The sequence below is a fragment of the Ovis aries genome, chromosome 1, assembly GCF_016772045.2.
Source record: "Ovis aries strain OAR_USU_Benz2616 breed Rambouillet chromosome 1, ARS-UI_Ramb_v3.0, whole genome shotgun sequence".
NCBI classification, from domain to species: Eukaryota; Metazoa; Chordata; class Mammalia; order Artiodactyla; family Bovidae; genus Ovis; species Ovis aries.
In genome coordinates this window covers 218,054,007-218,079,382 of record NC_056054.1, presented here as the reverse complement: position 1 = coordinate 218,079,382, position 25,376 = coordinate 218,054,007, and the positions used below count along the sequence as shown (strand labels likewise).

Here is a 25,376-nt window from a genome sequence, read left to right as displayed (position 1 = left end):
TGAAAGAAAGGCCTGTAGTACATTTTAAAAGATTTTCCGAAAAGATCTGTAATTTATTCTTCAGTGTATGAATGTCTCAAGTAAATGATTACGTTAAATTTAATATTGTTACTTTGCAGGAAGTTGGTGAACCATCTAAAGAAGAAAAGGCTGTAGCCAAGTTTCTTCGATTCAACTGTCCAACAAAGTCCACCAATATGATGGGTCACCGGGTTGATTATTTTATTGGTAGGATTTCATATTTAAATTACGTTAATGTACATATTTTATAAGGAAAGAAAGAAAGTGAAGTCGCTCAGTTGTGTCCAACTCTCTGCGACCCCATGGATTGTAGCCTATCAGGCTCCTCTGTCCTTTGGATTTTCCAGGCAATAGTACTGGAGTGGATTGCTATTTCCTTCTCCAGGGGATCTTCCCGACCCAGGGGTCGAACCCGGGTCTCCCACATTGTACACAAACGCTTAACCGTCTGAGCCACCACCTAATTTGGGGATAGGCAGATGTTTTAAAAGTGCTTTGCAAGAATGATTAGTGAAGCTAGGTGAGGGGCATATGGCACATGATTATCCTATTCTTTCCTTTCATGATTAAAAATGTCAATAGTAAAAATAAAGTACTTTTTAATGACATTTGAGATATTTTTATAGTATAATAAGATTTATTTTCAGTACTAATTTTTTATCAGATAGTACATGTACTTAATGATATATTTTTTTTAAACTCCAGCATAGAATTTAGTGTGAAACCAGTCTGTTGGAACCAAGTTGGGAGATTTTTTTCTTCATATAATCTGAACAACTTCATTATAAGCTAATATCATCTGTAGTATTGCCCCATAACTTATAAGTCAATAGTTGTTGAGTTTGCCTGTCTGATCAGTTAAGATTGAATTGCCATTATAGAGAAGAAATTGCTTTGTATTCTCTTTAGTGCTATAATTAATGATTTTGCTAGTCATTAAAAGTTTGAAAAATAGACATGCTATTCTTTTCAGATCTCATCTATTTAGCTTTTTCTAGTGACAGCAGTAGATTGTTCACAGAACTTATTCCTTGGTGGGTAAAGCTTAGAGACAGAATTTCTCTTAACTGTAGTAGAGGACGATTTTTGGTTTGTCTTATATTTTGATTATTTGATAAGAGTGATATTTACATTTATTTTGAACTTTTTAAAGAACGTTTTCTCATTAATTTATATTGCTTGAGTTAATATTTTTTATTTATCATTTATTTCACAGCATTACTTTAAAAAGCTGCTTATCAGTATGTTTCACAAATTGAGCTATTTGTCATGATTGTGTCAGACTTAAATTTTCTGTTGAACTTGGTTTTATTTTTGAATGCTAGAATGTTGAAATTTGCCTTATAGAATATTATTTAGATAGACTCAAGTTCTGCTGTATACTAAATTTAAAATAATTAATTTCTTCTTTAGCTTCTAAAGCAGTGGATTGCCTCTTGGATTCAAAGTGGGCAAAGGCCAAGAAAGGAGAGGAAGCTTTATTTACAACAAGGGAGTCTGTGGTTGACTACTGCAACAGGTACTCTTTATTTCTTAGTGAAGGATAATGTGACTAGTAATTTAAAAACGGTCTCCATGGTCCTAAAGCTCCTTCCCTGTTTTCGTTGTTTAGTTCTGTTGCAACATAGCTCAAGCATGACTTTTACACATAACTTGGATATCTTCAGTATCTCAGGAAATGCATTTATTTAGAGTTAGACCATCATATTTTTATAGTTTTTATTTGTGTTCTGTTAAATTTGTATATTTGCAGGCTGACTGAACTGAGGGATTAGCAATAAAAATCATACACCAGTGCCTATCGTGAACATAAAAGTTCTTTCTTTTCTAGAGAAAATAGGTGGGGAGTCTTTTCCAAAACTTTGTCAGGGACTCCTGATTGGCCTGTTGTCCCTGTTGTTTGTGTGTCTACCCACTGAGCCATTAGCCAGGTACACTTTTCCATTTTGTTTGTGATTGCTATTGTATTCCTTCTGAAATCAAGGCAGCTGTGACATCTATCTTTTCTTGATTCCAAGATGAAGTGTAGACAGTTCAGTAACATATCCATGTGTTTTATACATACTTCTTCTTTGGGAAAAATGTTTCATGGTGAATGGTGTAAATAAATCCGTTTTCTGGGAGTCCAGTGGTTAGGACTCTGTTTCCACTGCAGGGGCCATAGGTTCGATCTCTGGTCAGGAATCTAAGGTCCCTCATGCCATATGATATGCGCGGCACCCCCCCAAAAAAAAATCACTTTTCTCTTGGAAAGAAGTATGCTGGTTTTGTGGTCCCCCCCCCCACAGTTTTTCCCCTTGGTTTATTTACTACTTGAACATATTTATTAAGATGTTAGTAAATCAGACTGCTTCTGTGACAATGAATTTTACAATTGTGGGAGTTTGACATTTTAGATTATCTTATATATTTGGTAGGGAGATACACATAGCATTTACTAATATATTGATTAATGGCATTTAAAATGGCAGCCACATTTTAAGTCCTCAGTCATTGAGTTGTGTCTTAGTCTTTGTGATCCCGAGAACTGTAGCCTGTCAGGTTCCTTCTGTCCATGGAATTTTCCAGCAAGAATAGTGAAGTGAGTTGCTGTTTCCTTCTCCAGGGAATCTTCCTGACCAAGGGATCACACCTGAGTCTCCTGTATTGGCAGGAGGGTTCTTTACCATTGAGCCACCTGGGAAGCAGCAGCCACATGAGAACCCTCTTAAAAAACTGTGAAAAAAAATTTCACAGTCTGTCTGCTAAAGCTGTAAAGTTGAAGAATTGTTAAATGTTTCTTAGAATTCTTAGCTGCCAGGGAATTCCCTTGTGGTTCAGTGGTTAAGACTCCTACTTTCACTGCCATGGGCCTGGGGTTCGATCGCTGATTGGGGAACTGAGACCCCATAAGCTGTGCTGCACAGCCAAAAAAAGAAGTTTCTTAGCTGCCAAAAACTGGAATCATGAATGGACCTTTCAGAAACAATGAAAATTTCATTGTTGGGGCAGGGATTAGCTAACAGCAGTACAATCACTATTTTCCTTTGTAGCCATCTGTATATTAGAATTCCAAAGTGCAAATTTCCCTACCTGCCTCAAAATAGACTTATATTTTATACACAGTAGTAAGATGCTATAAATGCACAAACAAAGAACTTAAATCACTTACCCAAAGTCACAAAGCTAGTAAGTGGCGAGCCAAAATTCTAAATCCAGCCATCAGGCTTTGTAGTGTAGTCCATGCTCTTAAACACTGCACTATACGATCTCCTCCAAAATAATGATCCATTTAATGAAGCAAAAATTAAGATGAAGGATTAACCTGTCAGTATTGTTTGAATATTAGTGCTTTCTTTGGCAGCACATACACTAAAATTTAATATAAAATCTGAGCCCAACTCTCCAAGATAAGCAGCCAGTATTAATATATTTCTCTTGGCGTTTTAGGAGACTTGATACTTTGTTATATGAAAAGCAAAAAAAAAAAAAACAAACCTTGAGTATGGAGATGGTTCTAGCAATACACTCACTTTTTGTTGTATATGTTATTCCCATTCATATCAAGCTTTTTGTGTCCTTTTTGCACTAAGATAGAGAAGCATAAATTTTTCAAAACCACTTATAATAATAACCATAGAGACCTCATGATGACCAGCTCTCATGGGTTCCTGACTGACTACAGGCAAAACCACAGAGAGACACTAGTCCTGTCTCATTCTCTGAAGTGTGCTTGAGGGAGGTTGAGGAAAAACAAAAGAAAACAGGAAACTGTAGTATGATACACAAAACAGCCTTTTCTAGTACACTCCATGCCTCTTCATGGCCTGTTTCAAGTACAGACTCTTAAATCTTGTATCTAGTGTCATCCTGACCTTCCTGTGACTTTGCATCTCCAACCCCCCAGTCCACTAATGTCCTTTTCACTCTCATTCATATACCACACTCATTCTCTTTTCTGGTCTTTCTTAGGTAATAGCCTACCACTTCCCCAGGTGGTTCTATCCTGCCTGCCTCTCAGTATAAGTCCCCCACATTCCATCTTTACCATTTGGCATTCCCCAGGTCCTCTAGCTTGCATTAATCTAATATTCGACAGAATTGATAAAGGTAATATCATGCAGTTTGGTCCTTACCTGTTTAAATAGATTTGTTACATGTGTATATGTTTTTTTTAATTTCTTGCCTGCTAAATCTGAAGGCAGTTGGAGGACTGGTCTATACTTTACTGTAACTCCACAGCAGTTAGCTCAATGTGGGCATTTAATAAAACCTCACCCTTGTTAGATAAGTTAAAGTCCTAAACACATGTCTGGCGTTTAATAAACATTTACTAAACCTGGGAAAAAATTCAGAAGTGAAGAAAAGTAATAAGCAATTTAGTGACATTTTGCAGGCTGCTTTTAATCCATTTATTTATTCTACAAGTACTTACCAAATATCTATTACAGGTCAGGCCTCAGGAATACAGAGATAAATGTGACTTGGCTCTTGCCTCCAAAGCACATATTGTTGTCCCTTAGAGACAATCTGTGACTAGTTACAATACGGTGTGTTCTGCAAGAAAGAAAGGAAACTTCAAGAATAGCCTCACAGAGAAAACGTTTTAATAAAATTTTGAAACGTAAAATAGGTGATTACCCAGCAAACAATAGGGGAGTGGACATTTGATCCTGGCAGAGGGCATAGAGCATCCTGAGTTAGGAAAGTATGAATAGTCTGTGAAAATGTCAGTTTATGTAGATGATTTGTTCTATACGGTGTGTTTAAAGCTAAATAAATTGAGGCACTGATTTTATTACAGTAGTGTCATCTCATTTTTTGAGGCATACGGTGAATTGAAGTAGACATTCCCTATCAAGGAATAAGTCAATGATTCTACTTATTAATGAATGGAATGAGGGTATAATGTAATGATTTATAAACCAAATGTGTTTTCCGTATTAAATGAAATTAATGATCTCACTACAGCACTGGTGATGGCTAACATTGAGAACATGCATTCCAGGTACCATGGTATACAATCTGTATGCTTCTCATTTAGTTCTAGAAACCCCTATGAAATAGATAACCCATTTTAGAAATATACTAAAATTAAGTAACTTACCCAATACTGTGAAGCTAATTAGGTGATAGAGGTGATATTTGAACCCATCTACCTGATTGTGAATTTCTCATTACCAATTTGATTGGTTAATAATCTTACTTTTCTCTCATGGCGTGGAGCAGCTGTGCAGGAGAAGTAATAGAAGCAGATGTTCCTGCTGATTCTGTCCTCTTCTGTAACTGCTTGTCAGGGGAAGAATTGTTTTTTTCCCTAAAGTTCTGTGGTTTATTTTTTTAATTATTTATTTATTAAGAACATTTTTTTCACTAAAGCAAAGAAAACTTTGAGAACGCAAAGAAAGCAGAGAAACTTGAGAAAACTTTGAAAATGATGCAGAAGAAAATCCAAAGTACTAATGATGTTGCCCCGGGAATAATTACATTACCATTTGAGACTATATATTCAACTATCTGTATATATACACATGTACTCTTAATATATGGAGAGCTATAATATGAACTGTAATATGAAATACTGCTCTTCAATTAACATACAATGAGTAAGATGTTTTTTCATTTTCATACTAAATTGTAATGAATGATCCTGATAGAAAATCTGGAACTTATGTAAGTGAAAAATAAATTAGAATATTTTCATTATAAATTTTTGTAAGAAAGTCTGAAGTAGAATGAAAATTAAAGATTCCCCCTCATTCAGATACTCACCACTACTCTTAAATCTCACTTTCTGCTCATAAGTAGTTAATTATTAAGGGTCTCATTTCAGATTTTTACTTGTTTACATATATGTGTATATGTAAACAGATATTCATATATGTATATGTAGTAGATATTAATCGGAGAAGGCAATGGCACCCCACTCCAGCACTCTTGCCTGGAAAATCCCATGAATGGAGAAGCCTGGTGGGCTGCAGTCCATGGGGTTGCTAAGAGTTGGACACGACTTCACTTTCACTTTCACTTTTCACTTTCATGCATTGGAGAAGGAAACGTCAACCCACTCTAGTGTTCTTGCCTGCAGAATTCCAGGGACGGGGGAGCCTCATGGGCTGCCATCTGTGGGGTCGCACAGAGTCAGACACGACTGAAGCGACTTAGCAGCAGTAGATATTAATGCTAGATTCTTTGGGGACATTTCAGACAGTTGCACAATTGTATACTATATAGTTCTTCTGAACAAGAAAAAGTCCAAATGAGGAGACCTAGAAATTAGCTTTTTGGCAATGTTCATGGGATGGTCCTAATTGGACAGCAGAAAGAAGCCCAGCCAAGCAGGTCAAAACATGGGTAAGTACAACATAATCATCAGAAATAAGTCGTATTTGGCCAGAAAGGAAGTGTCTAGTTAGCAGGTGCTATGATGTATTGGAGCAGGCACCAGTGGAGGTAGAAAGGTGGATAGTTACCATTAACAGGCCCAGCTGATGACAGTGAGACCTAGCTTCTAGGTTGTGTTTTGATAGTTATCCTTTATCAAGACAGTAAGGAAGGAGCAAATGAGGAACTCTGAAACTGGAACATAAGATTTGAAAAGTTTTTCTTTTAGATTATAAAAATAAGCGTAACCCGGTTGCTTGAGTGGGATTAGAAAAGATTGAGTCAACCAAGGTTGACTTAATTTGGTCTCAGCTGAGCTTCCAAACTCATCAGATAAAAAAATGAACAACAAAAAAAGAACAAAGCAAGCATCTTACTCTTTAGTTTATAACAAATATAACATGAATTGTATTAGAAGAAAAACTGCTGTGGATAAGATAACAGAATGTGTTGAGAGAAACACATAGTGTTGTCTTGCCAAATACTTTATACAGTTTTTATCTTGATACTGTGAAGAATTGTTTTCAGAGTTCAGAAATCTCAGCATATTTAATTATTCATTATTTAATTGAAGATATTTCATTATAGTGGCAGGCTGAGTAGTGAGGTACATGGAGAGAAGAAATTAACATCAAGAAAGACATCTGAAGACACAGTTTGGATCAACAGATCATGAGCACATTTTTTATCTGTTAACATTTAACTGTTTTATTTATTTTCCCCATATATTTATATTCTACTTATGTCTACTCTTGAATTTGAGATTTAACTTTAAATAAAGCAGAATTTTGATAACTCCTTAACCTAAAGAAAAACTTAAGGAATCTCGTTAAATTACATAGTTGAAAATTAGATTTCATATAATCAGGTTGACTGCACAAGTTTTTGAATAGCCTGTTTTTCCATGGACTTACTAGTTGTAATTTTTCTTGTGAGTTGCCAATGTATGTCTTTTCTTTGTTCACTTTATTCAGGTCTTGATATTTTTGCTTTTCAGTCTACATCTACATAATGGATAGGGAATATAATGTCATACCTTTTTTTTTTAAGGCTTTTAAAGAAGCAATTTTTTCATCGGGCACTAAAAGTAATGAAAATGAAATATGAGAAAGACATAAAAAAAGAAAAAGAGAAAGGAAAAGCTGAAAGTGGAAAAGAAGAAGATAAAAAGAGCAAGAAAGAAAATCTAAAGGATGAAAAGACAAAAAAGGAAAAAGAAAAAAAAAAAGATGGTGAAAAGGAAGAGTCCAAAAAGGTGATTTCAACTAGAATTAAGTAAAAATTAAAAATTTATTACATGCACGTTATCACTACTGGCATATCAAGACTTTTAAAATCTTACACAGCAACCACTTAAACCATATTAGGGTTTTTATAAATACCATGATTGAAAATTTTGATTTCTGTGTCTCATATAGTAAAACTTTGAGTCTATGAATGTCATATTCCTTTTTGCTTGTTTGTTAATACTTTTTATTCTATTCAACTTGTTTTTTAATAGGAGGAAACTCCTGGAACTCCCAAAAAGAAAGAAACCAAGAAAAAATTCAAGCTTGAGCCCCATGATGATCAAGTTTTTCTGGATGGAAATGAGGTGAGAGTATCTACTAAAAGTAGAAACCCAATTTTCCATAGGAGTTTTTAGAATTATCTTTGATGCCTTCACTAAGAAAAGAAGTAATTTAGATAAATTTAACCATGTAGATATAAAATTACCCTTTTTAAAAATGAATTTCTCTGAATTTATATTTATAAAAAATTTATTAAATCAGTCAGAAATACGTTCAATTGTCTGTGATAGGTAAAAAACATGAAATAACAGTGACTTAAGATGGATACTTATTTCTCTCCCATTAATGAAATCTGATGGTAAGCAGATACAGCAGCTCCATGGTGGATTTAAGTTTTCTGCCTGTGTGAGGCAATTAGTAAAGATTATCTCCTGGTCCAAAATGACTGCCAGCCTTATATATACATCCAGAGGAGGGAAGGAAAGTGAGGGACATGCTTCTTTTTTCAGTATACTATCCAGAAAACAGGCAGGTTCTGGCCAATGGAACTGAACCATTGGCCAGAACCTACTCACATGGTCATGCCTTCCTGCCGTAAAGTCTTAGAAACATGATTTTCATACTGAGTAATCCTTTGCCCAGTAAAATACAGGGTTTCCATTACAATCAAAAGGAAAAGAAGCAGAATGATTAATGAGGAACACATACTGATTTCTACCTCTCACGGTCAGACAGATTACTATAAGAGTCTAAAATTTTCAGCATTACTTGATGCTTTTCAAAATCATTTTAATGTATTTAATAGAATGTTTGTGTGGTGGTAGCCTTCCATGAAGACCACTTAATTTAGTCATTTAACCATTACAAAAACATTTAGTTATATACTAGCCATTGAGTTGTGAATTTATTTCTGTGCTTAATACAAAGGTAGTATAAATTTAAAAAGTAGTCGTTCTTGGAGCTGTGAGCTTGAAATTCTGGGAAGGCTTTTCAGAAAATGTGCACTAGGCTCATTCCAGACATACTTGCATGAGGATCTCTAGGATGGAATCTAGAGTGTGTATGTGTGTGTGTTTTGTATTATATTTCCCTGATTGATTCTGATGTGAAGCCCGTTTAAGAACCAATGTAATAGAAAACCACAGGTCTTTCTTAATGTGAAAGCTCAAATGCCTTCAGTTAAACGTCAGGTTAACTCTATGCCAAGTCATTTTTATAGGTGCTGGGAATAGCATGATAAAAAGATAAAATTCTCTTCTTGAAAACTCTTAGTCTAGCAAGCATACAGACCAGACATACCTCATTTTGTTGTGCTTCAGAGATAAAGTGTTTTGGGAGGGGGTTTTGTTTTGGTGTTTGTTGTTTGTTTGTTTTACAAGTTGAAGATTTACAGCAGCCCTACATTGCATGAGTCTATCGACTTCATCTTTGCAATAACATTTGCTCATTTTGTATGGGTCACATTTTGGTGTTTCTCACAATATTTCAAATCCTCTTCTAGCAAAAAAAAAAAAAAATTTGACTCACTAAAGGCTCTGATGATGGTTAGCATTTTTTAGCAATAAAGTATTTTTTACTTAGGGTATGTACATTGATTTCTTAGACACGATGCTATTGTACACTTAATATTGACTATAGTATAGTGTAAATGTATCTTTCATATGTACTGGGAAGACCAAAAAATAAAAAATTGTATTACTGCAGTATTACTGGAGCTAATCTTAGAATATCTGAAGTATGCCTGTACTGTATTATGACATGGGATAGTATTATGATGGGAGAATACCAATCAGGGATGGTTAATCTAATCAAAAGAGGATTAAGAATGGTCTGGAGATCCTGGATACTTGAGCTGAGCCTTGAAGGCTGACTGGCAGATTGCCAGGTGCACTGCAAAGGAGTTAGAGGCCTATTAAACAAAGGAAGCACCCTGAGCAAAAGCTTGGGTGCTTGCAGTCCCAAAAAGGCTAAGGTTTTATTCTGTACAAAGAAGTGTGCTTTCAGACTTTTTAAAAAATTTTATCTATTCTTTAGTTGAAGGATAGTTGCTTTACAGAATTTTGTTGTTTTCTGTCAAACCTCAACATGAATCAGCCATAGGTATACATATATCCCCTCCCTCTTTAACTTCCCTCCCATCTCCTTCCCCATCCCACCCCTCTAGGTTGATACAGATCCTCTGTTTGAGCTTCCTGAGACATAACAGTAAATTCCTATTAGCTATCTGTTTTACATATGGTGATGTAAGTTTCCATGTTACTCTCTCCATATATCTCACCCTCTCTTCCCCTCTCCCCATATCCATAAGTCTGTTCTCTAGTTCTGTTTCTCCATTGCTGCCCTGCAAATAAATTCTTCAGTATCATCTTTATAGATTCCATATATATGCATTAGTATACAATATTTATCTTTTTCTGACTGACTTCACTCTGTATAATAGGCTCTAGGTTCATCCACCTTATAAGAACAGACTCAAATGCACTCCTTTTTATGGCTGAGTAATATTCCATTGTGTATATGTACCACAACTTCTTTATCCACTCATCTGTTGATGGACATCTAGGTTGCTTGCATGTTGTAGCTATTGTAAATAGTGCTACAGCGAATATAGGGGTACATGTGTCTTAGTTTTGGTTTCCTCAGAGTATATGCCTAGGAATGGAATTGCTGGGTCATATGGTGGTTTTATTCCTAGTTTTTTAAGGAATCTCCATACTGTCTTCCATAGTGGCTGTACCAATTTACAGTCTCACCAACAGTGCACAAGGGTTCCCTTTTCATCACATCCTCTCCAGCATCTATTGTTTGTAGACTTTTTGATTATGGCCATTCTGACTGGTATGAAGTGATACCTCATTGTAGTTTGATTTGCATTTCTCTAGTAATGAGCAGTATTGACCATGTGTTAGCCACCTGTTTGTCTTCTTGGAGAAATGTCTGTTTAGGTCTTTTTCCTACTTTTTGATTGGGTTGTTTTTCTGGTATTGAGTTGTATAAGCTGCTTGTATGTTTTGGAGATTAATCCTTTGTCAGTTGTTTCATTTGCTATTATTTTCTCCCATTCTGAGGGCTGTCTTTTCACCTTGCTTATAGTTTCCTTTGCTGTGGAAAAGCTTTTAAGTTTAATCAGGTCCCACTTGTTTACTTCTGTTTTTATTTCCATTATTCTAGAAGGTGGGTCATAGAGGATCTTGCTTTGATTTGTGTCATCAAGTGTTCTGCTTGTGTTTTCCTCTTAAGAGTTTTATGTTTCTGGTCTTATATTTAGGTCTTTAATCCATTTCTAGTTTATCTTTGTGTATGGTGTTAGGAAGTGTTCTAATTTCATTCTTTTACATGTAGCTGTCCAGTTTTCCCAGCACCACTTATTGAAGAGGCTGTCTTTGCCCTGTTGTGTATCCTTGCCTCCTTTGTCAAAAATAAGGTACCCATAGGTGCATGGGTTTATTTCTGGGCTTTCTATCTTGTTCCATTGGTCTATATTTCTGTTTTTGTGACAGTACCATACTGTCTTGATGACTATAGCTTTGTAGTATAATTTGAAGTCAGGAAGCTTGATTCTTCCAGCTCCATTCTTCTTTCTCAAGACTGCTTTGGCTATTCGAAAATTACTAGAGCTAATCAGTGAATTTAGCAAAGTTGCAGGATATAAAATCAACACACAGAAATCATTGCATTCCTGTATACTAACAATGAAAAATCGGAAAGAGAAGTTAAGGAATCAATCCCATTCACCATTGCAACAAAAAGAATAAAATATCTAGGAATAAACCTACCTAAGGAGACAAAAGAACTATATACAGAAAATTATAAGACACTGATGAAAGAAACCAAAGATGACATAAATATATGGAGAGATATTCCATGTTCCTGGGTAGGAAGAATCAATATTGTGTGACTCTACTACCAGAGGCAGTCAGTCTGCAGATTCAGTGCTATCCCTATCAAATTATCAATGGCATATTTCACAGAATTAGAACAAAAAATTTCACAATTCATATAGAAACACAAAAGACCCTGAATAGCCAAAGCAGTCTTGAGAAAGAATGGAGCTGGAGGAATCAAACTTTTAAAGATGGGAAATGTCTTTTAAAATTTGTTTCTTTAGAGTGCTAAATGGCAAAAGTGACATCTGTAGATCTGATTTCCCAGATAAATATGCAGAGTTAAAAAAGAGGATTGTTGGAACCAGATCAAAAAGACAGTAACAAAGAGCTTTGGTCAAAATAGAACCAGGAAATGGAGGACTACTGTTATTTATAAAAACCAAGAGAATACAACTAAGAGTTTTATGGTTGATGAACAGAATTCTAATTATTCTAGATGAAATTTCTGCTGTATAAAGTAAGCTTTAAAGCAGCAGTTCCCAGCTTTGGGGCAATAATATTATTGCAGAGAGTCATCTTTTATGTTCACTGAGCATATTTTTTTTTAATATTTATTTTAATTGGAAGCTAATTAATTCACAGTATTGTATTGATTTTGCCATACAACAACATGAATCTGCCACGGGTGTACACGTGTTCCCCCATCCTGAACCCCCCTCCCACCTCCCTCCCCATACCATCCCTCTGGGTCATCCCAGTGCATCAGCCCTGAGCATCCTGTATCATGCATTGAACCGGGATTGGCAATTCGTTTCACATATGATAATATACGTTTCAATGCCATTCTCCCAAATCATCCCACCCTCGCCCTCTCCCTCAGAGTCCAAAAGGCTGTTCTATGTATCTGTGTCTCTTTTACTGTCTTGCATACAGGGTTATCATTACCATCTTTCTAAATTCCATATATATGCGTTAGTATACTGTATTGATGTTTTTCTTTCTGGCTTACTTCACTCTGTATAATAGGCTCCAGTTTCATCCACCTCATTAGAACTGATTCAACTGTATTCTTTTTAATGGCTGAGTAATACTCCATTGTGTATATGTACCACAGCTTCCTTATCCATTCGTCTGCTGATGGACATCTAGGTTGCTTCCATGTCCTGGCTATTATAAACAGTGCTGCGATGAACATGGGGTACACGTGTCTCTTTCAGTTCTAGTTTCTTTGGTGTGTATGCCCAGCAGTGGGATTGCTGGGTCATATGGCAGTTCTATTTCCAGTTTTTTAAGGAATCTCCACACTGTTCTCCATAGTGGCTGTACTAGTTTGCATTTCCACCAGCAGTGTAAGAGGCTTCCCTTTTCTCCACACCCTCTCCAGCATTTATTGCTTGTAGACTTCTGGATAGCAGCCATTCTGACTGGCGTGAAATGGTACCTTATTGTGGTTTTGATTTGCATTTCTCTGATAATAAGTGATGTTGAACATCTTTTCATGTGTTTGTCAGCCATCTGTACATCGTCTTTGGAGAAATGTCTGCTTAGTTCTTTGGCCCATTTTTTGATTGGGTCATTTATTTTTCTGAAATTGAGCTGCAGGAGTTGCTTGTATATTTTTGAGATTAATTCTTGGTCAATTGCTTCATTTGCTATTATTTTCTCCCATTCTGAAGCCTGTCTTTTCACCTTGCTTATATTTTCCTTTGTTGTGCAGAAGCTTTTAATTTTAATTAGATCCCATTTGTTTATTTTTGCTTTTATTTCCAATATTCTGGGAGGTGGGTCATAGAGGATCCTGCTGTGATTTATGTCGGAGAGTGTTTTGCCTATGTTCTCCTCTAGGAGTTTGATAGTTTCTGGTCTTACATTTAGATCTTTAATCCATTTTGAGTTTATTTTTGTGTATGGTGTTAAAAAGCGTTCTAGTTTCATTCTTTTACAAGTGGTTGACCAGTTTTCCCAGCACCACTTGTTAAAGAGATTGTCTTTTCTCCATTGTATAGTCTTGCCTCCTTTGTCAAAGATAAGGTGTCCGTAGGTGTGTGGATTTATCTCTGGGCTTTCTATTTTGTTCCATTGATCTATATTTCTGTCTTTGTGCCAGTACCATACTGTCTTGATGACTGTGGCTTTGTAGTAGAGCCTGAAGTCAGGCAAGTTGATTCCTCCAGTTCCATTCTTCTTTCTCAAGATTGCTTTGGCTATTTGAGGTTTTTTGTATTTCCATACAAATTGTGAAATTATTTGTTCTAGCTCTGTGAAAAATACCATTGGTAGCTTGATAGGGATTGCATTGACTCTATAGATTGCTTTGGGTAGTATACTCATTTTCACTATATTGATTCTTCTGATCCATGAACATGGTATATTTCTCTATGTATTAGTGTCCTGTTTGATTTCTTTCACCAGTGTTTTATAGTTTTCTATATATAGGTCTTTTGTTTCTGTAGGTAGATATATTCCTAAGTATTTTATTCTTTTTGTTGCAGTGGTGAATGGAATTGTTTCCTGAACTTCTCTACTTTCTCATTATTAGTGTATAGGAATGCAAGGGATTTATGTGTGTTGATTTTATATCCTGCAACTTTACTATATTCATTGATTAGCTCTAGTAATTTTCTGGTGGAGTCTTTAGGGTTTTCCATGTAGAGGATCATGTCATCTGCAAACAGTGAGAGTTTTACTTCTTCTTTTCCAATTTGGATTCCTTTTATTTCTTTTTCTGCTCTGATTGCTGTGGCCAAAACTTCCAAAAGTATGTTGAATAGTAGTGGTGAGAGTGGGGACCCTTGTCATATTCCTGACTTTAGGGAAAATGCTTTCAATTTTTCACCATTAAGGATAATGTTTGCTGTGGGTTTGTCATATATAGCTTTTATTATGTTGAGGTATGTTCCTTCTATTCCTGCTTTCTGGAGAGTTTTTATCATAAATGGATGTTGAATTTTGTCAAAGGCTTTCTCTGCATCTATTGAGATAATCATATGGCTTTTATTTTTCAATTTGTTAATGTGGTGAATTACATTGATTGATTTGCGGATATTGAAGAATCCTTGCATCCCTGGGATAAAGCCCACTTGGTCATGATGTATGATCTTTTTAATGTGTTGTTGGATTCTGATTGCTAGAATTTTGTTAAGGATTTTTGCATCTATGTTCATCAGTGATATTGGCCTGTAGTTTTCTTTTTTTGTGACATTTTTTTCAGGTTTTGGTATTAGGGTGATGGTGGCCTCATAGAATGAGTTTGAAAGTTTACCTTCCTCTGCAATTTTCTGAAAGAGTTTGAGTAGGATAGATGTTAGCTCTTCTCTAAATTTTTGGTAGAATTCAGCTGTGAAGTCATCGGACCTGGGCTTTTGTTTGCTGGAAGATTTCTGATTACAGTTTGAATTTCCATGCTTGTGATGGGTCTGTTAAGATTTTCTATTTCTTCCTGGTTCAGTTTTGGAAAGTTGTACTTTTCTAAGAATTTGTCCATTTATACCAAGTTGTCCATTTTGTTGGTATATAATTGCTGATAGTAGTCTCTTATGATCCTTTGTATTTCTGTGTTGAGCATAATCTTTAATAATGATCCTTTGCATCTAATCAGTTGGAGAGAACAGGATGGAATTGAGAGCTGATGGATCTGTCATAGGACCTGACTACAATCTGTCTTAACTGTGCTCTTTGATTGATTTTACGCTGCTCATGCCTATATACATCATTACCTTAGGGACAGAAGGCTGTACAATTGTTGGTCTTTAAGTTGAATAAGTAATGATTTGTACCCAGGAGTAAATTGTTAAAAACATGCAAGTACATGAAAGTGTACTTAACTGTATTACCTAATTTATAGTTTTAAAAATAATTTTCTGACTGAATAGGTACCCAAAAAACCACTGCTACTAAAGGAAAGGTCTTTGAAATTTGTTTAATCTTTAAGTAGTTCTTATGTATTAATAGGTGGGAACTAACTGTTGCTGTAATGTGATCTTAGAACTTTAAGCACTGGAGTTTCTTGATTCTTCTAGGTATTTGTGTGGATCTATGACCCAGTTCACTTTAAAACATTTGTCATGGGATTAATTCTTGGTAAGTACACTCTCTAAAATTTAGAAAGGAAAGTAAACAATGCAGAAGTTAGAAAGAAAATGTTTAACATAAAATGGCTATTTTTTTAAGTACATTTTAAATAAAGCCAGAATATAAATGATAAACTGAGGAAAATATTTGCACTACCTTAAAGCAAAGATCTTTAAGAAATTAACAGCCTGCTAGAAAAATGGTAAAGGTAGCTCACAGATAAAAGAAATACAGTGACCAATAATTGTGAGTGATACTTAATCACCCTCATGTTAAATACAAATTAAAACAATAGCAATTATCAAGAGGACTATAAAGTAGAATAGTACCTATTATTAATGAAGGTCCAACATTTAAGAAAAAGCACTACTATGCTCTAATAGCTGTTGGTATGTTCATTGTTTTATTTTTTATGGAGAGAAGTTTGATAATATCTTTCAAATTTTAAATGTATACACACTGACCCAAGTGTTCTGTTTCTAGGAATTTATCCCATGGCTGTTCGTAGTAATAAAGTTGCATAAAGTGTCTGTTTAGAAATGTGCATTGACATTTAATTCTAATCCAAATTCTTCAGACTGTAGTTAGAAGGATAATTAGCAAATATCTTTCAAGTTTTAAATGCCTTACTTTGTGACCTAATAGTTAAACTTCAGGGAGTTTATCCTATACCTTAATCAATTGCACACATGGGCATTGGTAATTGTTGCACTCTTGTCAATAATAGGATAAAGCTAGAAGCAATTCAAGTCTCTGAATAGGAGGATGGGGAATAAATTACAGTACTAATACATGCTAGAATGTCATGCAGCTTTGAAAGAATTAGATAAGGTGTACTCTCAGAAGGATACTTAGAATATATTAAAATTGTGAAAGAGAATACTGTAAACTCTTTTTTTTTTTTTTTTTTAAATCTGTATGACTAGTTTTAATTGTATACAGGCAGTTTCTGGGCATACAAATAAGAAACAATAATAGTTAACCTCTGGGGAGTGGACCAAGAATTGGGTAAAGACTTCACATTATACTTTCTGGTTTATTTTTAATTGTTTTTTCCTATATTGTTTTATTTATTACCATAGGTGTGTGTTATTCCTGTGAATTTGGTTGGGGGTAGGGGTAGAGAATGATTTAACAAGTAGAAAAAAATAGGTAGCAGTTGAACAAATTTGATCAATATGTTATCATAGGATCCCATTCAAGTAATAAATTCAACCCTTAGCTTGTAAATGAAATAGCCAGAATTGGAATCCTGGTTTCTCTTGCTCTAAACACCTAAATACCAGTCATTAATTTGGTTATTCCATGTGGTCCCACTGTACTTAGGAAGAAAAACTGGAGATGCTTGTATATGGTTTCCCTGTCACCAAAAATTATCTGTATCAGAATCATCTGATGAGCTTTTCATTCAGCAGATGCCAGAGTTTCACCCCAGAACCAATCTCCAGGGAGGGATCTTTGGAATTATTTTTGGTTAGTTTTGTTGGTTGGTTATTTCTTTAAGCATCCCTTTTTGGTAGACAGATATCTTATAGTTGAAGTTGAAAACAGCAGCAGTTGATCATTTAAGGAGCTAACAATTTCACATTTTTAGATAGCACTTTTCTAATTATATGTAATTTATACTAGAGAAATGTTGACCTAATATGAGAATAGTAGTTAAAATGTTAGGTTGAACTATGTAGTGATTGATAACTGAGCATTTTATATGTTTCAATAAGTTTATGTTTTAATTCTCCCCCTAGGGTATGTATATTCACTGTCTTGGCAATTGAGCCATTTAAAATTTTAATCTAATGTTTCTATGTGTAACTTTTCATCTCTTGTTCCAGTGATTGCAGTGATAGCAGCCACCCTCTTCCCTCTTTGGCCAGCAGAAATGAGAGTAGGTGTTTATTACCTCAGTGTGGGTGCAGGCTGTTTTGTAGCCAGCATTCTTCTCCTTGCTGTTGGTAAGTATTGTTACTAGCAAGACTGACCTCAGTAAGAGGTAGCTGTTGAGCAGTTTGGACTATAATCTGGAGCTTCAGTAAAACTTAATAGCAAAATTAATGTAGGTAAATTAAGAAGTATATGGGCCTACCTTTTTGGTCATATCCCAAAACTGACTCAGGCTTCCAGTAGTATATGTGTTTAATTAGATTTACTCTGTGTGATGAAAGGATTTAATATGTCTTAATCTGCAAATGGGCTTTCCTGGTGCCAGTGCAGGAAATGCAGATTTGATCCCTGGGTCGGGAAGATGCCCACGAGAAGAAAACGGCAACCCACTCCAGGAAATCCCTGGAAATCCCTGCCTGGAAAATCCCATGTACAGCCTGGCAAGCTATATAGTCCATAGGCTTGCGAGAGTCAGACATGACTTAGCAACTAAACAAGAGTCTGCAAATGGATATGCTTTAAAATTTAGCTGCCATAAGGACTTTAATATTTTTACAGTGATTGGTCATTTAATAAACATAATACATTCAGTAAACATATTTTTTTTTACTTAAGACAAATGAAACTTATGTTAAACATTTATATTTTATACAGTAAATGATTATAAACAATTGATTTGCCATTTTTAGGAAAAATCAGTTTGTACCATGGACCAGAATAAGTTCTTGATGCATTAACAAGTTTTAAAATCCTTTTTGAAAATTAATAAGAAAATATAAATAATGTTATTTTACTTTTCTGAATGATTAGGGGCTTTCATAGCTAAAAATAAAGCATTATAAAAATAATCCAGTTCAATTCAAAAGAGGAAATTAAAAACAAATGATTAATAAATATATGAAAAATGCTTATCACTGGATGTCAAATAATTAAGATAATGAAGTATTTTGGGCTTATATAATTAGGAAGATTTTTTTTGAAATGGAAATACTCAATGCCAAGAAGGATTTGACTATAAGGAAATACACCTAAATATATACCTAAATATAAATGGTGGTGATAGTTATGAGTGATTTTAGGATTCTTATTTACACTTGTCTATATTTTTTACAATGACCATGTTATTTAATATGAGGAAAAAAACAAGTATTATTTTGCTTAAAATTATAGTCTTTGAAGATTTTGCAAAGGATAAACTGGTCTAATTTAGTTTTTCATTTGGGAAATAGCAATGTTTTTCTGCTTTTTTAAGCTGTTTAGTGATTTTTTTTTTCCTATCATATATAATTCTTTGAATCATTGAGAGCTTATGTTGCTATATAGTAACTAAGTTCTGATTATTTTCCTCAAATGACAAATCAGCTTTTCTACCAGAACATATAGGAGGAGTACTTTATAAAAATATTTTAAACAATCTGAATACTAATTTAATGTCTGTTTTTAGAGGACAAAATTTGACCAATATTGTCTGAATGAGATGTGTGTTACTCTGAGATTCTATGACATGTAGTGTAGTAGATTATTATGTTTATAAAGCATTACTGCTCTAGCCCTAAGCAATAGCCCTAAGCAATTTCCCTCCACCCTGGACATCAAGGGGTCCTGATTTGATGCTACCATCCATAGACCCAGGGATTCATCAAGTATTTTCATTCAGTTCATCATGTTTATGGGCCTCCATTTATGGGGGGAATTTCTGACTCTGTGTGAAACCTTATTCATCCACCTTTCAGTTTTTCCTTCCTCTAGCCTATTCACCTTAAAAATAGACCCTGAAGCTTCTGCATGTAACAGCACATTTGCAGGCCAAAAAAATAAATGTCTAAGAGTGTGAAGCAGGTAACTAGTGGTAATATACTACCTGCACCAAGAATGAGAAGCCATTAAATTTTATCTGCCGTTAGATACACTAGTCAAGTTGATGTCTTCTGATTCCCAGATCCCTGAAAACTTAGAAGCTTTTTGAAAATTTTCAGCAAAGGTTAATTTCCACTGAATAGAATTAACCCACTTGCTTATCTTTCATTTAAACTGATATTCACAATAATATATGGTTATTATCTTGTTTTACTCCTTAAAGTATTGTTTCTTTAGCAATTCTTTCTATAATTTTTCATTTTAAATATATTAGAAGTTTAAGTAGCAATGTATGTTAAAAAGCCTTGTCAATCAAATCAGAAAATAAATCCAACATTTTTGTTACTTCTCTTAGAAAATTCCAAATATACTTTTAAATGGTTTGATCTGTATCCGACTTGTAAATTGGATATCATATTATCTCATGAAGTATTATTTATTGGTCAAATTAAATTTGGTGTTGCTTTGAATATGTATATTTAGTATTGCCATTTAAAATAAGACCTCTAGCAATTTTCTGAATGTGTCACTTTTAGTATAGAAATGGTTCAGTTCAGTCAGTTCAGTCATGTCTGATTTCTTTGCGATCCCACGGACAGCAGCACGCCAGGCTGTAGAAATGGTAGTTTTTCTACCATTTCATATCACATTAGTATATGTGATAATACATATCACAGTAGTTTTTCTCATGATTCTTCTCTTTTTGCCCTCAATAATATACTGGCATATAGAGAAAAACTGTTGAACAAAAAGAATTCTGCTATACCCACAGGGATGCGATTTCATTTGCCACTTTAATGTTGCCTTTTCTTGGATTTCAAGCAAGATTTCATATTATGAACTATTTGTTTTACAACCCTTCAAAACCTATTTTAACATCATAATTCTGTTTAGAGGAAAAAAATATGCAGCTTCCTTAAGAGATGTTCATTATTTATCAGTGGGGTTTATTCACTGGTTTATTTCATAATTTCAAGCATATTTGCCTTTTCTGTTTGTATGCAGAAAAGATACCAGTGTGTATACAGTCTTTCAGAATATTTATGTTCTTTTGTGAAAACAGAAATTACTGCTTTATAAAAGTCAAGGCAGCTATAACTATTTTTGTCTGAAGCTAAATAATGGAAAAAACATAAATGAGCTTTTCTTAGACTCTATTAGAAAACAATGATAGGATTATCTGTAAAGAAAACGAAAACTAAAGTGAAACCCAAGAAACCTGTCATAATTAATTAGCTCATAACATTCACATAATTGTGACCTTTAAGAAAGTAAAATCCAGACAAATCACTCAGCTCCATATATGTGATAAATTAAAAGAAAGCTATATGAAATACTGGGGTTTGTGATAGTTCATTACTATAAACTTAAAAATTCTCAATTTCTTCCATTATCTAACCATTGTTGATCCCATGGACTATAGCCTGCCAGGCTCCTCTGTCCATGGAATTCTCCAGGCAAGAATACTGGAGTGGGTAGCCATTCTCTTCTCCAGGGAATCTTCCCAACCCAGGGATCAAACCCGTGTCTCCTGCATTGCAGGCAGATTATTTACCATTTGAGCCACCAGGGAAGCCCATAGTTGTCATACTGCTCTAAAAGAGTAACTTCAAACCTATATGTTAAACCTATCTGAATTTCATTTGCATTGTATGTTACTTAATATTGGGAAAATGTTGTCCTTAAATAAAAAGAAATTGCTCTTAGGAAAATGTTCTCTTATTGTTCAAAAGTATTTTAACTTAGAAGACTTAACCTTTAGGCAGGGTCAGTACATGCCTTGAACTCATGATACATTTAGGGACCCGTGGAAATAATTTCATTTTCATTTCTTCTAAAATCAAAAGTAACAATATATACACTTCTCTATAATAGTGAGCCTGTGCAGGGTTATATTTGTGTTTATACCAGAATGGTTGTAAAAAGCATAATTTTTTCTATTTTTTAATGGAGAAATTGCCTTATAAAGGCAAAAGTATCTAGAGAAGTCATAGTGCAGCCCTGCTTTCTCCTTTCTAAGACTTCTTAAGATATCATTCATCTCTTATTTGCATTTATTTCCTTTTTTCTTCTACCGTGATTTCACGCATACTTCCAGGGTCCAACTGGCAGCTGTGCTTATTGAACTGTAACATAGCAAAGTATATAAAGTATAAGTATATCCAAGAAATAAGTGGATACTTGGATATAAGTATATCCAAGAAACAGTGCCCAGATGAAAAAAACATAAAAGCACTTTTTTGAATGGCATTGCAGCATTGTGCCCTTAAGTTCAGAGCAGAATGCTATGGGCCCGGAATACTCTTGATAGCTGCTAAACTAAGATTTAACTGTTTATATTTAAGGTGCATGTAATATGCAAATAAGAAGACTCTGAATGTTTTCCCACTTTTTCATTAACAAATATTCCCTGCTGTCTGAGTCAATGCTTGAATTATTCAATTAGAGAAATTTTTCTCCCACAGCTCGTTGCATTCTGTTTCTCATCATTTGGCTCATAACTGGAGGAAGGCACCATTTTTGGTTCTTGCCAAATCTGACTGCTGACGTGGGCTTCATTGACTCCTTCAGACCTCTGTACACACATGAATACAAAGGACCAAAAGCAGACTTAAAGAAAGATGAGAAATCTGAAACCAAAAAGCAACAGAAGTCCGACAGTGAGGAGAAGTCAGACAGTGAGAAAAAGGAAGATGAGGAGGGGAAAGTAGGACCAGGAAATCATGGAACAGAAGGCTCAGGTGGAGAACGGCATTCAGACACAGACAGTGACAGGAGGGAAGATGACCGATCCCAACACAGTAGTGGAAATGGAAATGATTTTGAAATGATCACAAAGGAGGAACTGGAACAGCAAACAGATGGGGATTGTGAAGAGGAGGAGGAAGAAGACGATGGAGAAACAACTAAATCTTCACATGAAAAATCATAATCTGACTAATTTGGGGACTAAATATGTGCAGGAGGTTGGATTTTCTATGTTGGCCGATCATCATAATGTACACATGGCATTTGTAGCATTCTTTAAATCCATTTACTGAAGTGGATTTGACATCCAAGCAGTTGCATTCAGTCCTTCATTTCATATAATACTATTATTGATACAGTCTAAAGCCATTTATAAGTTTTATCTATTTGATAATTTTACAGTAAATAGGTCTCATTTATTTTGACAATTATCAAAGATGCACTTTCCACAATGACATTTAGATTAATGGCATTTTTGATAGTTGTATGGCTTTTTACTGTTAGACTGATCAGAATAACTAAAAGGGATAAAAATAAACACCAGTATTTCAGATTAAGCGTAGTTTTGTAGCCATTTCACAGTTTCTTTGAGATGAAATGCTTAAACTTATTCTTATTAGTTTAGCTTTTGTTGATTATTAAATCATACCAGAAAACTTCTAAGATTCTAACTTAGCAGGGTTCAAAAACATTTTGTGGAAACAAGCCAACTAGTAATAATGCAGCAACACTTTTAGTTTAGCTACAAATTCTCCTTTTCCAACTTAGGAAATCCAAACTGATTTGTATGCCTGATTCAGAGGAAGATGGTCATCTCCAACAGAGGAAGCAAGCAGAATTGGCTGGAAGGTGATGGTTCTTCCCATTTCCTTGTCGTAAAGTAAAATGTATTCTGTACATAATTTACAAATAAACATTTTATTTTAATTGTTACTTATTATTTAGACATTTTCTCAACACTTAAATTTGTACAATTAAGACCATTTAAGGGTATGTTTTTAGATGGAAGTTTCAATAACCCACAGAACATCTGTGATCTTTCTACAGCAGCTTCAGTTTTGTGCCAACATTCCATGTATTTGAATATGAGTTGAAATGATCTTTATTAAATAAGAGCAGACTTAAAGTAGCTGTTTGTACGCCTTAATGTTTATTTTGATTTTATCTTAAATCTCTACATTCAGAAATGGGGTACTATATTATCAGACCAGGAGAACTGCTATGAAAGATAATTTACTGTTCTAAAATATCAATTTAAAATAAAGAGCATAAAAGAAAACATAAGAGAACTATTGGACTCTAATTGCTTTCAACTAGTTTTGCAGTTTGATTTCATGTCTTGCAAACCTTAGTTACAAATCTTTAGGAATATCGTGTGTTTACTTATGAGCATAATCATTCCTTGAAGTTATACTCTTACAAAATGATAGTGAATATTGAATTATTTTCCTTCAGTCACAGAGCGTTTTATAGTTGAAATAGGTGGTCTGTATAGTTCTTCATTTTTCTTTAGGCTGTTTACCATCTAAGTGTTAGACTAAAGATTTAAATTTTTGTAAGTGTGAAAAACTACACTTTCTGTATGCTAACACTTTTCGTTAAACATGTCTTGTTTGCTTCTTTATAGTATTCCTTGTAAGTGGACAGAAATGTGGCTATTTGATGTTAATGCAGCTCTCTCAAGGCTGCAATGAGTTTAAGTTTCCTCCTAGCAAATATTCATTGATTTAAGTGCCTGGGTGTTTTTCCCTCACATTTCAGAGCTCTCCTACTTTATTTCCACAATAAGGGATGTATAATTATAACTTCTGAGCTTCTTAATCATCAGTAGCATTAATACCTATTTTGGGATATGATAATGGTACCAAAAGTGTCTTTCAGAAATAAAAGTGATTTAACCTTTACTGTTGTAACAATGCCCAGGCACTCAACATTCATCCATAAGCTCTTTATAATGTATGTACTACGTCTCATCTTTAAGGCATTTGAAGCCTGACAGGAAAGTCAGCTTCTTATTGATATGTGTGGATTCTTAAAGAATGTTAATCCAATTTTTTGAAATATTTGAAGGTCCCTGGGGGAAAATGTCATTCTTAATGTGGCTAGGAAGCAAGTTAGAAATTTCAGCTCTTTTACTATTCAAAGTTACTTACTTTAAACAAAAAATCAAAAGACTGCCACTATTATATTTCTCAAGAATAATAGATGGCTGTCTTTGTTGACTAACATCAAATATTCTTATGCCAGAGCATGGGAAATTGGTTACATTAGTCAATGGAATGGTGATTTTTTTTTTTTTTAAAAAGACTTCAGGTTTGCTATGCTACTGTAAATAGAAGCATAAAGATTTTGGATAATGTAGGATTTATTGTGGAGTGGGTATAAATTGGCCTAACTAATAAGCAGGATTGAATTAACCAACTGAGTCCAGATAATAATGCATTTGTGATTGTAAAGTCAATGTATTAAATAGATTGTTTTTCCTTTCCCTCCCACTGATTTCTTTAATTTTCAAGCTATATGGCCTTCTAGACAACTTTAATTGAAATAATTTGGATTTAGCTGAATACTATCAAAAAGTAATAAATTTTAATATATCATATTAAAATTATGCTCAGGTTTTAATGTTTTCCCTCTTCCTGGTTTTGCATTATGAGTGCCAATTAGTTGCTAATATAGAAAAATCATCTGTGTCTTTTGTAAATTGAATTTTCTTTCTTGAATCTTTATTAGGAACTAGAAAACAACACATATCATCATTATTCATGGTGATTGGGTTCTGTAAAGTTACCATGTTGCGTGCTTGCCAAGTTGCTTCAGTCATGTCCAGTTCTTTGTGACCCTGTGGACCATGAGTCCTAGAGTGGGTTGCCATGTCTTTCTCTAGGGGGTCTTCCTGACGCAGGCATCAAACCCACATCTCTTACAAAGCCTGCGTTGGCAGGCAGGTTCTTTACCACTAGCGCCACCTGGGAAGCCCATAAAGGTACCCACCAACACAGAATTAGCAGATATGGAACCGTTGCTCCTAGGGGGAATACTGGGGTTATTCTGTGAGTCCCTGGGACTCAGTCCCTGTTTACCAACTAATCAACAC

At 34.7% G+C, this 25,376-nt stretch overlaps 1 protein-coding gene across 1 annotated transcript in view; it reads left to right on the top strand.

The window, feature by feature from the left end:
• The window catches only part of SEC62 (SEC62 homolog, preprotein translocation factor), a 33,571-nt gene extending 8,684 nt beyond the window's left edge, over positions 1 to 24,887 (top strand). Inside the window, exons 2-8 of the mRNA XM_004003175.6 lie at positions 120 to 228; positions 1,435 to 1,540; positions 7,435 to 7,639; positions 7,886 to 7,978; positions 15,742 to 15,802; positions 17,626 to 17,745; positions 21,997 to 24,887. Coding sequence (XP_004003224.1) covers positions 120 to 228; positions 1,435 to 1,540; positions 7,435 to 7,639; positions 7,886 to 7,978; positions 15,742 to 15,802; positions 17,626 to 17,745; positions 21,997 to 22,463 — 1,161 coding nt within the window. The 3' untranslated portion in view covers positions 22,464 to 24,887. The remainder of the gene's footprint in view (positions 1 to 119; positions 229 to 1,434; positions 1,541 to 7,434; positions 7,640 to 7,885; positions 7,979 to 15,741; positions 15,803 to 17,625; positions 17,746 to 21,996) is intronic.
• The last annotated feature ends 489 nt before the right edge of the window (positions 24,888 to 25,376 follow it).